Source organism: Pelodiscus sinensis, chromosome 8 (assembly GCF_052426305.1).
Source record: "Pelodiscus sinensis isolate ZL-2025 chromosome 8, ASM5242630v1, whole genome shotgun sequence".
NCBI lineage: Eukaryota > Metazoa > Chordata > Testudines > Trionychidae > Pelodiscus > Pelodiscus sinensis.
Window position 1 is genome coordinate 8,271,019 of NC_143059.1, and position 16,152 is coordinate 8,287,170.

Here is a 16,152-nt window from a genome sequence, read left to right on the forward strand (position 1 = left end):
AAGACTCCAACTATCTTAGCCATTACAAAGATAGCTTCCCCAATTATCACCTCTAATACTATTAACTCACAGACATCTACCCTTCCCCACCTCTAATATCATTAACTCACTGGCATTCACCTTCCTTTCCCCCCCCCCCCCGCGCATCCCCCTTCTGTTCTGAAATGTGATTTGTCCTTTTCATATGTGTTCATAGTCCTGTATTTTATAAGAAATATTAGTCACCCAATACACCAGTCTCCCTTATTAGACACATTTGTAGTTGCCTTGAAGTTTGATCCAAAAAAAGCGTATGAAAGGGTTGAACACCTCCCGAAATGTTTTCAGTTAATTCTGTATGGCCAATTTCTCATCAGAATTCAAAATTTATTTTTTCACTAGTCTCTCAGTTTGAGAAAGTGATATGTCAGTGCTGTCCCTTTCCCTTCTAATAAACTGTTTCTCAAACCATGCGCAGTACACATTCATAATCTGACAAGTATTGAAAGAGTATAATTAAGAAAGAGTATAACTTGCACATTTATGAAGATGATGTTCTCTTTATCCTCAAACTTTCCCTTTCCCTCCTATCATTGGTCATGCAAATTGAAGAACAAAGCATGACAGATATTTCTAAATATCAAGAAATTACTCTTCCTGTTCTCCTCCTCCTACTCAATTTACACTTTCCCTTTCAGACGAGCAGGGAGATTAGCCACTCTCCTCATAAAAATAGCCTCCGATCTCTTTTACATTATAACTGATTTTGATTAGTTAGTAGGGACATAGGTAGATGGTTAGATTTCTAAACATAACTGCAAAAAAGGGGGAGAGGGAATACCTGTCCCTGATTTATTTATACCATGGCTATGTGCCTTCTGAAAATCTCAACTATGTTTCACAAATAAATAAAGGAATTTTCCATATTGTAGGGTGAGAAGGAAGAAGCAGTCTGTCTGATATTTATGTGGCTGTCTATTTCTCTCCCTAACTCAAGCATTTTTATAATTCCAGTCATGGCAGCCTGTAGATTCTGATTATCATAAAATATTTCCAAAAAGATCTTGGACATCCAGAGGTACATAAGAGTTTACTATCTCTATGAAATACTATTAAACTTGTCCCTTTACAAATTACTTCACCACAGGTAAATTTGAATCTTCCTGATTGACTCAGCACTGTATCTAGAGTATGGGGCAACTATTCCCTTATCCCACACCATACTCATCATTAATTGTTTGGTTTCTAAGTCTCTTCACAAGACTAGTGGCCTTACAGATAAACTCAATAAAAACTTTCTTTACTCAGAGATGAAAGATCTGAATTGCGTAACAGATGGACCACCTTAGCTTTCCTATTCCATTTCTTTTAATAGATATTTAATGTTGTATGGTTGGTTGCCCCAAGATCAGTTAGATGCACAACATTGTCAGTTGTGATGATTATGTTCATTTTTTTAGGTTAAATTATTTTTGTAGTTTAGTCTTTTGTATTGTTTTGTATATTGTATTGTAGTTCCATGTAAAAGCTCATACGGGCTACTAATGTTATATAACTAAATAACTGACACTCTGCAGGTTGCCTTTGAACTTTTCAAAAACTGTGTGCAATGGGCTTCTTTTTTCACAATTCAGCATAGCTCTTGTTTGTTGGGTACCATTTTAGATATTGCTTATATTTCTTTTCCATGTGCATATGTACTTTATAAGAATAGTTTAGAGATATCAAAAGCCTTCTGCTTTCCTGAGGGCTGTAGTAAGGATTTTAAAATGTGCAATCAGAGATCTTTGTGCCCTAGCTGTAGAAACTGCTGAGAAAGATGAGGTTAATTCCAATTTTTATGATGTAGTCTTGAGAAATTGTTGAGATAAGAGAAAAGACTAAAAAATAAATGAAAGATAGGTGAGATAATGGAGAAAACAGGGAGATTCAAGACACTTCTCAACTGTTTGGCTGCAGAAGTAAAGTTTGTGTTGGGAGATAAATTGGACAAACATAAAAGGAAAGAGAGGTCTTGTCTGTGTCCCGTGTATTTCTCTTTCATTTCTGTTATATTGCTTATTTATTTAAAGAGCTCATTTTTTACCTCCATTACTGTTCTGGAATCACATGGTTCTTACAGATGCCAGTTCTTTATGAGAAAGGAAAGCCCCAAGCACCGACCATATTTTGGGGATACCTTCCCTATTGTTTCTCCCCCCCCGTTCCCCATGAGTCCGTTTTCAAAACATGTATGAATGTATTTTAAAGGAAATAATGCAAGAATGAATCCCTGCCTATGAACTGATATCTGTACTAGCAAAAGGAAAGATAACATTGTGCAGTCCAAGTCCCTGAATTTGGAAGGAAGTCCTTCGGCAAAATTTCTAATGTCTTTCGTGGCTAGGCCTGCCTACCATAGTATGCAATGTAGGAGAGACTTGAGCTGTTCCGGGCTTCCCTTTCATGGAAATGGATGAGCTGGGCAGAATCATTCCTTATTTACTTATGAATGGGAAAAGATAATGAGCCATAGCTCAGAGCTCCTGCAAGCTGCTTGGAGGTATTTGCAGCCTGCACAAGGACGCAGTAGCCGGACTATATTTTTTCTGCATATTCATGAACCTACAGGGCATGTTCTGCTTCCGTCAGGAAAAAGCTCTTCTATCCTTCCTTGTGGGGCACAAAAGGGATCCCTTCCAGCTTACACACTTCAGTTGTTTTGGCAGTCACTAGGGGTAAAACTGGGTAAGCTCAGAGTAAGGAAATAGGACTTATTTCTATATGAAAAACATGTGAAGAAACAGGAAATTGGCAAGGGCCAAGTTAAAAAATTATGCTCATGCTAAAATTATCACCCCCTTCAAAAAAAATAAAATAAAAGGAAAATAACTAGTTTCATGTTCCTCCTTTACCTCTTTTCCTCATTTGTAACCTGCGGTTAACTATAGAGAACAATAATTCATTTCTGCCAGTTGTATATGGATGTTCTTGAGCTTAATTTAATGTCTTAAATGTTGGAAAGATTAAATCCAGCCAGTATTGCATGAGTGTCCTTGAGCTTCATTGTCTGTATTCAATCTTGCAAATGCTTGGTGTTGCTCAATAATAATCTTTCTTTTCAAGGCTCAGTGAAGTGTCATGAAAAAAGAGTTTGTGGAAGTAACTTACCTGTATGCAAGAAGGGATAAATGGAGGCACCTTTGTTCCATGTTGTTCTTAAGTATCAGAGGGGTAGCCGTGTTAGTCTGAATCTGCAAAAGCGATGAGGAGTCCTGTGGCACCTTATAGACTAACTACACTTCAGTTAGTCTATAAGGTGCCACAAGACTCCGCATCACATGTTGTTCTTAAGTTTGTTGTTTCTCCTTAAATCAGTTTGCAGTCTATGGTAAAAATGCATGTGTCAGACGGGGCGGGGGTGAGAAAGAGCTTTGGAGATATTAACATGGGTTAAAAGTCCCAATGTAAGCAACAATGCTGCTGTTATTTGCACCTAAATGGCAGGTACATCAATGTAACAGTATCAGAGAGAGACAGTTGTAGCTTTGTTCTCAGTCTGGCCCTCTTGGGGGTTGGCTGCTTGTTGATGGATATTATCATTTTTAATGTCAGTAAATAATGTGATGTCAGATAAGTGATCTGTTTCCTTTCAGTGGTGTCAAGCTCATTTATCTTTTAGGGGCACTCGTAAATTGAGAAATGTGAGTAGGAACAAGGGCTTCCAACTGTGCAAGACTGAAAATATTGTATTTATCCTATTTAACATTAGTACCCGCCAGTTTGATTTAATTTTACTTTATAGTTCTACTAAATCAATGGATCTGCATTTATCCCAAGGATTATTGAATGTAGACACATTTTGGAATGTGGGGAAGAAGGTTGTGTCTGTTTTAAAAACCAAGGACAATCTCTGATGTAAATGGGATGGAGAAACTGCTGCAATTAGCCTATTAGCCAAATTAATCAGGTTTGTTGTTCTTGGCTACATCTAAGAATAAGGTGTTATTAATACAATTAATAGCACAATTAATTTCTGCTTGTTTGAATTATCAATAAAGTACAGTCAGAAATTGGGGGGGAAAATCCAGTAATACACTGTTGTAAGAAAAATCTGCATAATTGACATCAGTGAAATTCCTCAAATGCTTATACCTTTAAGTACATGGCTAGTGCTTTGTGGAGACCTTAAATAACACAAGATCAAGGCAAAGAGTTTGAAAACTGATCTGAAATATACATTTTAAGGTTAAAGTAAATTGAGCTTTCAACAAATATCATGATGAAAGTCTGCCCCTATCAGTTTTATTAAATCTGATCTGATTATACCTTTGAGTAAATCCTTTTTCAGAGTATTGAAATGTTAGATCTAGATTTGCTGAACTCTGTCACTTCCTGAGGAAGTGGGTCTGGCCCACGAAAGCTCATCACCTATTAAACCATCTTCTTAGTCTTTAAAGTGCTACATAGCTTTTTCTTTTGTTTTATTCCCTACACTTTTTTGTGGTGAATTCATGAGGAAAATCAGGATTGTTTGGAGGCTCAACACAACATTTATATGGGCTACTTGAAATTCTGTACTGAGAACGTACTCTGTTACTGGAACTTGTGTGCTTGAAATTGAGAGAGAATGAAAAGCAATTACTTTACTTACTTTCCAGAGTATTACTAGTTGTGTGCTTTCCCCCTAACAAAATGTTAACTTCATATCAAGCAATCTTGTAAGGGTTATTTTGCATTTTTTCATATGTTGCAGAATCAGATGTTAGAACAGCAGATTTTCTCTGCCTACATGACTGTGGTGTAAAATTTCTGTTTTCCATAAGAAGTTAATTCTTTTTTCAATTAGATGTAACTACAAGTGAAATACATACGCATATACTCGCATGTGTAAATTTATAGAGAGAGAGCCATGTAAAAGAGAGAAAATGTACAGACATGGATTTTAAACATAAGTATTATGCTGTTAAGTACATAGCTAATTTCTGCAGCATTTTTATATCCCATTTCTAACAAAATATTTTGGTACAATATGTACTTGCTATTTTGAAAATTTTCAGTGACTTGTGATGCAAGCTTTTGTCATTCATCACTATAATATCCAGGCTCCATACAAACAGAATAATGGATTTAGCATTGGAAGTATTATCTTTGTTTTACAGATGGGGGAACTTAGGCACATAGATTCACAGTCTGACAGAGCAGCCAAAATTTCATTAGAAATCTATGAGAGATGCAATTGCTCAGCACCTATGGAAATCAGGCCCTATGGGTATGTCTAAACTGCAGTTAAACACCCAGGGCTGAGTCTGTTGACTCAGGCTGTAAAATTGCAGGATAGGCATTCAGGCCTGGTCTTTCAGACTTGCTGCCTCAAGATCTACTACTGATCAGTGATTAGGAATGGATGTGCTGCTCCAGCTCCATACTCCTCTTTCCAAGTGAAGTAGTGTGATTCCAGAATTGAATTGAGCAGAGATGAGAACATTTATATAAGGAATCAGAAGCTGACAAAAGTTGAATACATATAATAAGAACAGCAATAGCAGATCAGATCAATAGTACTACCCTGTACTTGGCTGTACTACCCTGGCTATTAACTACGGGTACGTCTAGACTACCGCGTTTTGTCGACGGAAGTTTTGTCGACAGATACTGTTGACAAAACTTCCGTCGACAAAGAGTGTCCAGACACATTGAGTTCTGTCGACAAAGCAAGCTGCTTTGTCGACAGAACTCCGTAGTCTGGACGCAGTGTTACAGGCAATAACACCTTCTGTCTACAGAGTTCTGTCGACAGGTGTTATGCCTCGTAAAATGAGGTTTACCAGCGTCAACAAAACTGCTGAGTTCTGTCGACGTTATGTCGACGGAACTCAGCGGTAGTGTAGACGCTGGTATAGTTTTGTCGACAAAAGTCCACTTTTGTCGACAAAACTAGGTAGTCTAGACACACCCTAAGTTATACACCCCTTCAGCTACATGAATAACATAGCTGAAATTGACACACCTATTTCAGTAAACTAACAGCTGACACTCCTCTGTCGACTCCGCTTACTCTAATCATTTTGGTGGAGTCAACTGGAGAGAGCTTAGATGCAACCCCTGCTGGATGAATTCAGGGGGTAGTGAAGACATGCCCTGAGAATGCCCACTGCCAGGGTATGTCTACACTACCACTAGTGTGGTTAATGTAGTAATTCGAAGTTGCAAATGAAGTCTGGGATTTAAATATTCCGGGCTTCATTTGCATCTTGCCGGGCGCTGCCATTTTTAAATCCCCGTTAGTGCGGACTCCGTGCCTGCGGCTATACGCGGCCCGTGGAACGAGGTGTACCGGTAGTTCGAATTAGCCTGATTCGAACTACCTACTCCGTGCCGCATGTAGCCGCGGGCACGGAGTCTGCACTAACGGGGATTTAAAAATGACGGCGCCTGGCAAGATGCAAGTGAAACCCGGGATATTTAAATCCCGGGCTTCATTTGCAACTTCGAATGACTACATTAACCACCCTAGTTCAAAGTAGGGTGGTAGTGTAGACATACCCCCAGAGACTTCAGAGGGAATGGAGAGAACAAGGCAGTTTTGAGTGATCCATCCCCAGCTGGTCAACTTCTGGCTGTTAGAGATTTAGGGATACCCAGAACGTGGGATGGGATGGTGTCCCTGGGCATCTTGGATAATAGCTACTGATGGACTGATCCTCTCTTAATTTATCTGGTTCCTTTCTGAACCCCAGTTACACATGGCCTCATTAAAAGGGGTTTGTAAAAGGATCGTTTCCTCCTGCAATAGCCAGGATAAACCTTATTTTGCAGGTGCAGTGGCCCTGCACTGTGACATGTTTGAAAAAGTGAAACATAATTTAAAAAAATAAAAAAAAACATGGTTGGCTCGCTAATGTGCAAGTCTTTACATACAGAACACATGGGAATTGAAGGTGTTTTCAAAAATTTTAAAGTGAAAGGAAAAAGCATTTTGAAGGTGAAGTTTCTTGTGTTCAAGCGTCCAACAGTTTGTTTCTTCAACAATAGTGGATAATCCATGAATCTTTATTTGTGGTGTTTAAATCTGCAAATGCATTTGGTTTATGATTAGGTTTGGGGTTTTTTGGTTAAATAGCCCAATTAAAAACTGTACAAGCATGCCTGTTCATGTTGGATAGAGAGAGAGAGACGCTTGTGATCTAAGCATATAGAACCTGAATAGTTTTCCCTATTTTCCTGCATTTATTTTAGCTAAATTCAGAGTTGACTTAGCAGGTGCCAGCATGTCTATTTATTTTGGAGAAATGCTTTGCTCTAAAGACACCAGTCTGTGCTGCAGATGTTGTTAGCTCTGTGGCCAAGTCACAACAAACATAACCCCCAACAAATCAAACTTTAAAAAAAAAAGTGTCAAACAAATAAAAATACTTTTGTCCTTTGGAGCTTCTTTTCAGCTCAGCCTCTGGGCCCTGTTGCCTTATATTAACTACTAGGCTACCACTCCTCCCTTAAGCCACACATTTAAATTCTGACCTGGAATTATAAATTCAATATACACAGCCTGCATTACATTTATTTTATTTTTAAAGCTCTATCCTTCCTTTTTTGACTAAAAAATAGTCTGTTTATTACTACTTGTATTTTTGCAATACTAACTTTTGTTCTCTGAAGTCTCTCTCAAGAACTGATAACAAATAATTTGTTTAGGTTTTACAAGGTATTCCATAGTTCTGACAGGTTTTTATCTACCGGAACCATGTTGCATGTGAATGAGATCTCTTGCTTTGTCCTAAATGGATGCAAAAAAATCTAAAAAATGTTTGAAGTGCTGCATAAAGCCTTATTATTATTATCATGAAAAATAGCACCCTTATGCTGTAAATATTTAATGTGCCTGTTTAACTTTTTTTGCATTGTTAGTGCCATTAACATTAATGAGAGTTAATGTTAAAGCATCTGGGCCTTATGTGTGTATAGATTCCTGCTGGTTCAAAGTTAGTACCTAAAGCACTTTTACACAAACTACATATTGCTATAGCCATACATTGTTGTCAGTCAGCCTTCACTGAAAGTCATCTCTGGGGTTAAACAAAAGCAGGTGTGTGCTGAACAATCAAGTATCCAGGATAGTCTCCTTTTGAAAACGTTCTCCTCTTTGTAAGACTTCTTTTCCCCCAACAACTTGACTGTGACTGTGGCATTCATCACCAGCAAGACAATGGTGTTAAAAACATCCTTAGTGGTAAAAATGCAGGGAGGCTGCACTTTAAAGGGGAATAAATTACTCTGAGGTTATTAGTATCCCATCAGTTTTTTCAGCGTTGCTGCCTAATCGCTTGTCCTCACGGTTAAGTAGAGCCAGAGAAAACCCTTCTCCATTTGCAAGAGCTGACAAAGAACGGAAATCTTGGAATTGAGGAATGGCCCTTGATTATTCAGTGCCAAAATTATTAGGAGAAATATTACTCTGCAGCAGCCAACAGGCTTCACCTGATGTCTGTCTTCATGAAACCCCAAAGGATACATCTTGAAGAGGGAACACTATTAGCGAGTACAGCAGAATATCTTCATCAGCAGTGTGAATGGAGGACTAGACTGTAATTGAGACACATGTGGCGCTGTCAGCAGGTGATGGCAGACAGACGCACCTGAATGACAGTGTGACAGGGAGCAGAGACAGGGGGCCCCATCTAGCCACTCTTACTGCCAGAGTGATGAGCGCTCTGGAACACAGTCTGCGAATTATCAGCAGGCCAGGATGAGATGAGGCTTAGGGAGGGCTGCCAGACAGTTTGCAATGTGCTACAAATTTCTTTCAGCAGTTACTATTTTGCTATGCATAGCCCCTTGCTATTAAGCAGACAGATCAGCTCATATCCTGTGGACGGATGATAGATATGTCATATCTCTTAAAAATTGTTTGTCTTCCACAGGTGTATGGGTTTCCTTCTCAAGCAGACAGAGCGCATGACACGTTTCAACACTCTTTCCGATACTGATTTGGCATTCAGGGCCTATCAAAGGAGAAATCTTTCACATGCAATTATGACAGAAAATAAAGGTGGTGAAGTGTTGTGTACAAAGAATGAAAAGAGATCAAAGGGCTCTAATGAAAACTGATTACAATAAAAGAGCTATTTCAACCCTGAGAATTGTACAAGACTGCTAGGGGCATGACGACGCACACACACACACACACACACACACACACACACACACGCACGCACAAAGGAAAGTTTGCAGATAAAACCGCAGATGCTACCTCACGTGGAGTAATAAATTGGGAATGTGGGATGCGGCTCTTCAGCTGGATTTCATATATAGTATGGAATAGCATTAAGACACTAGTTATACTAGAAACAGCATCCTCAAATGGAGAGAACCCAATTGGATTCTTTTTTTAAGGCCTCAATCAACACAGTCACAACATTTCATCTATAGCATAAAGGTCTAGGTTAGGTACATTTATAAGATTGTTTGTAGGAGTCGATGAGCATTTGAATTCTCCCATAGTTTTCTTGATTAATATCCAAAAGGTCATACAACCAATATGCAGATCATTCAGGTTTAAATATTAGCAAGATGGTAGTTATTGAGTACTTAGTTACCATAGAAATGAATACAATTAGTCAGGTTTGGCCTTCTGCCCTTTTTGACTAGAGGCCCGATCTAAAGCACACAGAAGTCAATTGGAATCTTTCCATTGATGTCAATGGTTTCTTCACGAAGCACTGAAGTATTACATCCATGTTACAGGCTGGCTTCACTAAAGTTCTGAACATCTGCAATGAAGTTAGAGGGCGTTTAGAGCTGCATTAGTTCAAGCCCTGAGCAGGTTTCCTGGTTATCTTTCTTTTTTTTTTTTTTTTTTAAGTATCATATCAGTTTCTAATGCCTTCACTAGAACAAAATGTTCATCATTTAATTTAGTTAAAGTTTTGGAAGAATGCACAACTCTTATGTTTTAAGGTACGGCTTTTCTAATAGTCCATTGAATTCTAGTTAATGGTGAATTTAGATTCAAAACACACCATAAAAAGGTTTTTTACAAACCTTATACAGCCTACTTTTTTCACGTAATTCTCCATGGGGCAATTTTATTGTTGGTCCCACATCAGAGTTGCCTTGTGCAACAATTTCTCAGAGCACTTATTTATGCTAATAATTTTACATGTGATTTAGATTCTGAATTTGTGTATAAACAGTGTACTTTATTATTTGGAACCTCAACTGCAAACCTCGAAATGTTATCCACAGTGCAAATGAAATGTTAACTAAATCCAAAAAGGCCATTTGCCATACCAAAGATGTGTGCTGTGTCTTGCTTTCTCTTTGCAAAAGTCTGTTTTAAACCTTGAACATAAAGCTTACCAATACTTAGAGCAATATATTCCGTTCCATAGTTAAAATTTTAAAAATTACATTGTGCTATAATAAGCTTAAAATACCTCTTTTCATCAGGTCTTATTTCATGTCAGAACGAAGCGAGGGTTTTATAAGGCCTGCAGTGGGCCTCAGAATGAACATCCAAAATGCAATTAGAAATGTGGTTATATAGGATGCTAAAATGCTCTAAAGAATTTCGGTTTTCATTAGGTGCATAGTAGCACTTTAATTGAGTGCTGGGCATATTGAGCTGTATTTATTTCTTTCTCTTTACTGGGAATTACTCCTTCTCACCCCCCACTCCTGAGGATTCTCTGGGAAGTTTGCTGTAACTCTGGCTGTGTATAAAGTCTGTCAGAATACCAGACTTACTACTAACCCCTTCAGTTATTTTTTATTGTTGTTGTTTCTCCACATATCAGTGCCTTTTCCTTCTTAACAGTGACAAAGAAAAGGAATTCCCCTTTCTAAGGAGATTAATTTACACAAAGGTGACCTTGTACAATAAGAGTGCCTTTTAAAAAAATCTGGAAGCTGAAACATTCTTCCACGCAGTACTGAGACATCTGTTTGTTTTAATGCCATGCTGTTTTGATCTTTTGCTTGGCTAAGAATAAGCTAAACTTATCAATACCACAAGCCTGGACAACCTTCTGTAGAGGGAACTTCTGCCAGAGAAAACTTAAGTCCATAGATGTTCTCTTCTAATAGAAGTACCGTATGTAAACTAAAGCTCATTCATGTTGTTCAAGTGATATTTTTTGTTCCTCGTTTATAAAGAACAAAGTTCAGTATTGAATTTTTTTCCTAATGTCACGGTTTCCTTGCAACATTGCTTCTTTTGATCAAAGTTAGGTCATCCGGTTAAGAAACGGACTTCTGTGACCAGTCACATAAACGTGAACACTAAGGAATACTTGGTATAGATATTGATAGCTGTTGATATGGAGACCATGAAAAGCTAAAATCAAACTGCATAGAAGAAATCTGTCTGCTGGGGTGGACAAAAACAGCTGTATGTCAGAAGTCCTGCTGTTTTCCAGGAAGCTAAGCATAGGAAAATGTGCACGCTACCCACAGAATTGTCATGGACCTTCCTCCCAGAAAACCCGGTTTCAGATACATGGCCAGGGTTACAGTAACTGCTTTGAAAATCTTCAGAGGCAGGAGTGGAAAGGAACAATTCCCAGGCAGCTTGCAGAACAGAGATTTAATAAATAGTTGTAGGAAAGGTAATTTTGGCTGTTGAGGGTTATCTTTAGCTTACCAGAAAAAACAACAAATAATGGTCTGGTAGCACTTTATAGACTAACAAAACACGTAGATGGTATCATGAGCTTCTGTGGGCATAGCCCACTTCTTCAGATGACCGGAGTTATGAGTAGGGAATATGAAAACTTGAAATAAATAGGAGAAGGGAAAAGGGGGGATTCTCTTCCTCCCCTTTCCCTTCTCCTATTTAATTTGAGTTTTCATATCCCCTACTCCTAACTCCGGTCATCTGAAGAAGTGGGCTGTGCCCACAGAAGTTCATGATACCATCTACATGTTTTGTTAGTCTATAAAGTGCTACCAGACCATTTGTTGTTTTTGTCTGTAACAGACTAACTCGGCTACCTCCTGAAGCTCTTTAGCTTACCAGTCACTCAGTACTTCTCTCTGGCTAAATTAGTAAGGCAGCCAATGGGTAGAACAAGGCAGTATGCACTCTGCACAAAACACCATTGGCTGGGAAAGACGAGGATTTGTACCTGGATTCATTTGTAACCTGTCCTCTCTTCCCTTGCATGGGCACTGAATTTTGTTAAGGGAAGGGACTATTTCACCTTCTTTCTCAGCTCATTCTCCAAAACCAGCTGCTCTGAGGGGTTGAGAGGATGAGTGCGTGAAAGGAGGTAAAATACAGATCTTTCCCACAATAGGATAGGTGTATTCATAGGCCCACTGATGCAGGGGACGGGGACGGTTGCCCTGGGGAACAGCAATTCAAAGGGGCCTGGCTCCTGCAACCACTACTCCAGTAGCTGAGGCCTTGGGCCCTTTAAATTGCCACTGGAGTGTGATGCGATGCGCACCAAACGGCTCTCAAGGCTGGCTGAGGGTGGGGGTCCAGCAAAATATGCCCTGGGCTGCACTGAGATCCTGCCTCTTCCTCCCAAGGCACTGTGCCTTTGGGGAACACTGAGTTGCCCCTCCCCCTCCCCACACACCTTACCCAGGGGCCCAGCAAGTCTTTCAGCCCTGCAGTTCATAGTTTCAGAACTCAGCTTCCCTTCTCCATGCTATCACACGTTGCTCGCCATACGCTTCATTGTGAAGAGGTTAAGCTTTAGCATCTTTGCCACTACTTCCAGCCCTACACAGCTGCAATCAACGATATGATGGAACGCTTCAGAATCAGGAACTGTGGTGACAACTGCAGAGCAAAGTGTCCATGCACCATCAGTCATGGAGACTGACTGACTATTGCATTAGGGCATTTAAAACCTTATGCTCATGTAAGTGTGGCGGAGCTTGTGAGTACTCTGTAGTCATTCCTTCTCAAATTTAGAGACAGAAATGGGTTGGGCTGGCTTTTTAATCCATAAACACTTTAAACACAGAGCATCAAATCCAATGCCCATTCCTTTGAAGATAGTTATGTAAAATAACTGTCAAGGTAGCAACACTTTGTGTTCCCTGACAAATGGGGGCAGCAAACTATCATTACCTTAATTTTTCTTTCCCTTTCCCCAAATGTAGTGTTCATATTTCATATGGAACATCACTTAGTTAAGGAGAAATTTTCAATGCAGATTGTCAAAAAGGGGAGCTGGCTACAGATTTCAACAAGTTGACCTGGCTAGATTAACTAACTGCACTCTGACCTAAGCTTCTGGGGGAAAAGCTCTCTATAAATTTCAAAGTCAAAAGGCGATATTAGTTGCATTTGAATGGCACTGTCTTTATTCATATACCTGGAATCCGCCAAATGCAGATGGGACCCATTTCAAACTGGAATAAGTTAGACCAGATTTACAAGTGTGATTGTATGCCATAAATAAATATTGTAAAATATGGATATAAAAGTAGACTTGTGTGTATGGTGTATGCTTATATGGTTTGTCCATATAAACTGGATAAAACATTATAGCTTTCTGACATTAAGTCAAATATTGTTAGATCTGAAACTATTTGTGTATATATGTTTGTCTGCTTTAACCTTGTAAATAGCTCTCGTTTCCTTTTTCTCTTCAGTATATCTGTATAGTTTATTAAGTTTGAGATCTAATGTGCAATTAACTTGAGATCTAAAGTGATGGGAAGTAACTCGAATATTGCTGTGATTCTTTGTGTGGAAAACCATCTTTCTCAGTGGTATACTCACCTGGGAGACCAGACACAGTGGAGTACCAAATGGGACTGTCTGTGACTCCAGATTTAGGTTAACAGTATCTGAGGAGTTTACACTTGATAATTGGTTGGTGAAATATAAATATGGAACTCAAAACCAGTTTGGGGTTCGTGCCCCATTCTTCACAATCTGCCCTGTTGATACTCATGTTCTGGACTTGCCATGGGCAGCTTGACAATAAGCATTTGGATAAAAAACCAGATGTTCAAGCAGTGACCAAAATAAAAATGTTGATTCATTGCTTGGACCTTTATCCAAGTGTGAAAAGTGGAAATGCTTGGAACTTCCGGAATAGCCCTAATACTTAATCGAGCATGAAGACTAGTGACTGGTTCATGGAAATCGCTATATAAATATCATATTCTATATAAAGCTTTTCAAAGGTAGGGCATATTTTAAAATCTAATAGTTTTATCGGTCTTGTGCAATTATCAATAACTCCTCATCTTTATATGGCAAATAAAATATGATCATAAAGCTCATGATACCATCTACATGATTTGTTAGTCTATAAGGTGCTACTAGACTTCTGGTTGTTTAAGTTTTTCCAGTTACAAACTAACTCGGCTACCTCTCTGAAGTGTTTCAAAGGTGTGGGCTATATCCCTATCTGCAGCAGAGGACAGACAGTACCATGTAGCTCTTGGTGAATGACCTTTTGCTCCCCTAATCTTGGGCCTGCTGTGTCCTGGGGTGATATATCTCTGCAATTGCTTTCCATGATCTTGAGAGGTCATGTGACAGAAAACAGAGGGGCACAGAGCAATCCTGTCCGCATATCCTTCCCTACTGTCACAGCCTACAATGAGCTGGGGAGATGTAGGAGCATCTATACCAATTCTGTGCAACCAGACTATTCCCTGTTCTGGGTTAGTTTCCTATGGGCAGTGACGTTAGCTTTAGAATTGGACAGTTATCTCTTATAACTTGGAAAATATGTAAGCGCCTGACCTCCACTTCTGTACCAGAAAATACTGGGGATGGGCCACTGGAACATTTACATAGACACGCACACTTTTTATATTCTTTAGTTTTTGTTTTTTTAGAGACAGTACTAAAACTTCAATTTTGCTATTGCAGTGAGAACAGGAATGTAGTAACTGAGGGTAAAATTGGTTCCTAAACTTACAATGTAGGCAAGGTTCAAGATCCTAAATATTAATATTTCCTGAATGCTATTTTTTAAAAATCATACACCTAAATGTGCACTAATGAACAAATGGGTGTTCCAATGGAGTTATATCAGTAGCAAATTTTGCCCAGTAAAGCCATCTTGGACAACTCCATTGCTAAATATCAAAACCAACCAAGAACAAATCACATTGCTTCATAAAGTGTGTGTAATGTGTCTAAATTTAACTGTTTCTTCTATTTTTTTCTCTCTGTCTTTTCCACTTCCATTTGGAATACTGTGTAAGTCTGTGTCTCTCTCTCTCTCTCTCTCTTTTTCTGTTCTGATTCACATACATGTACATTCCCAAGATGTTTTTAAAAAAATTATAGTAAGTCAGTCAGTTGAGTTTATAATTAATGTTCTAAGTGCATAATATACTGAAAGTACTTTTTTTTTTTAGAATTTTACAATAAAGGAAAGTTTACTGCTCTTTGGCTGCCAGGAATATCAATATATGTACAATCCAATAATACCAAGGGCTCTTGTAAAATATGACTTATTATTAAAATTGGCTTTATTGCCAACCTTAGCAAAACACATTGTGTAATCTTAGGCTCTGTATTGTTTTATTAACGTGGTGCATTTGTTAAATATAACTCATATAATGCAACATTTATTAAACAGAGCTCTTGAATATTACTATAAGATGCTTGTATTGTTTCATTTGCACATTTCAAGGAATATTCTTACAGAAGAAAAGTAATGTTTAGGCTGAGGTATGGAATTTCAAACCGTGTACAGGTTGAAACCCTCTTAACCGGGATTCTCTTCTCCAGCAATATACATGGTCCGGCATGGATGTTGCAGGACCAGAGAGTCCCAGTTGGAGGACCAGCAGCAAGGATCCCTGCGGGGCTGTCAGGGCAGTGGGCTGATGGCAGGCCCCTCCCCGCAATGCGTGGTCGTGGGGCTGCCCAGCAGGATTGGGAGACCCAGCATGCAGCTGCCCAGTAGGGCTGAGAGCCACGGTAGCTTGGTGGGGTAATGAGCCACCGAGCATGCAGCTGCCCAGTGGGTCCCACAACCATGGCAGCAATGGCTGCCCAGTGGGGTCAGCAGGGCAGTGGAGGCAGCTGGAAGGCTAGCATCCAGACCTGGGGGGCCAGTGGCAGGGGTCCAGAATTGACCTCTCCTGGTCCTGAAAAATCCCTTATCCAGGATCGGTCAGGTCCTGAAGGTGCCAGGCCAGGGAGGTCCAATTTGTAGTGTGCTAGGGCTGTTTTATTATAAAAAAGAAAAGTGGCTAAAAGTG

General features: G+C 39.3%; 1 protein-coding gene across 6 annotated transcripts in view; it reads left to right on the forward strand.

The window, feature by feature from the left end:
- The window catches only part of LRMDA (leucine rich melanocyte differentiation associated), an 865,870-nt gene that overhangs the window by 604,314 nt on the left and 245,404 nt on the right, over nt 1-16,152 (forward strand). Inside the window, exon 7 of one of the 6 annotated variants that reach the window (XM_075934706.2) lies at nt 8,880-11,675. The exons of the other annotated variants lie outside the window; for them this stretch is intronic. Coding sequence (XP_075790821.1) covers nt 8,880-8,945 — 66 coding nt within the window. The 3' untranslated portion in view covers nt 8,946-11,675. Of the gene's footprint in view, nt 1-8,879; nt 11,676-16,152 lie in introns of those variants that run through there. 6 annotated transcript variants of the gene reach the window in all.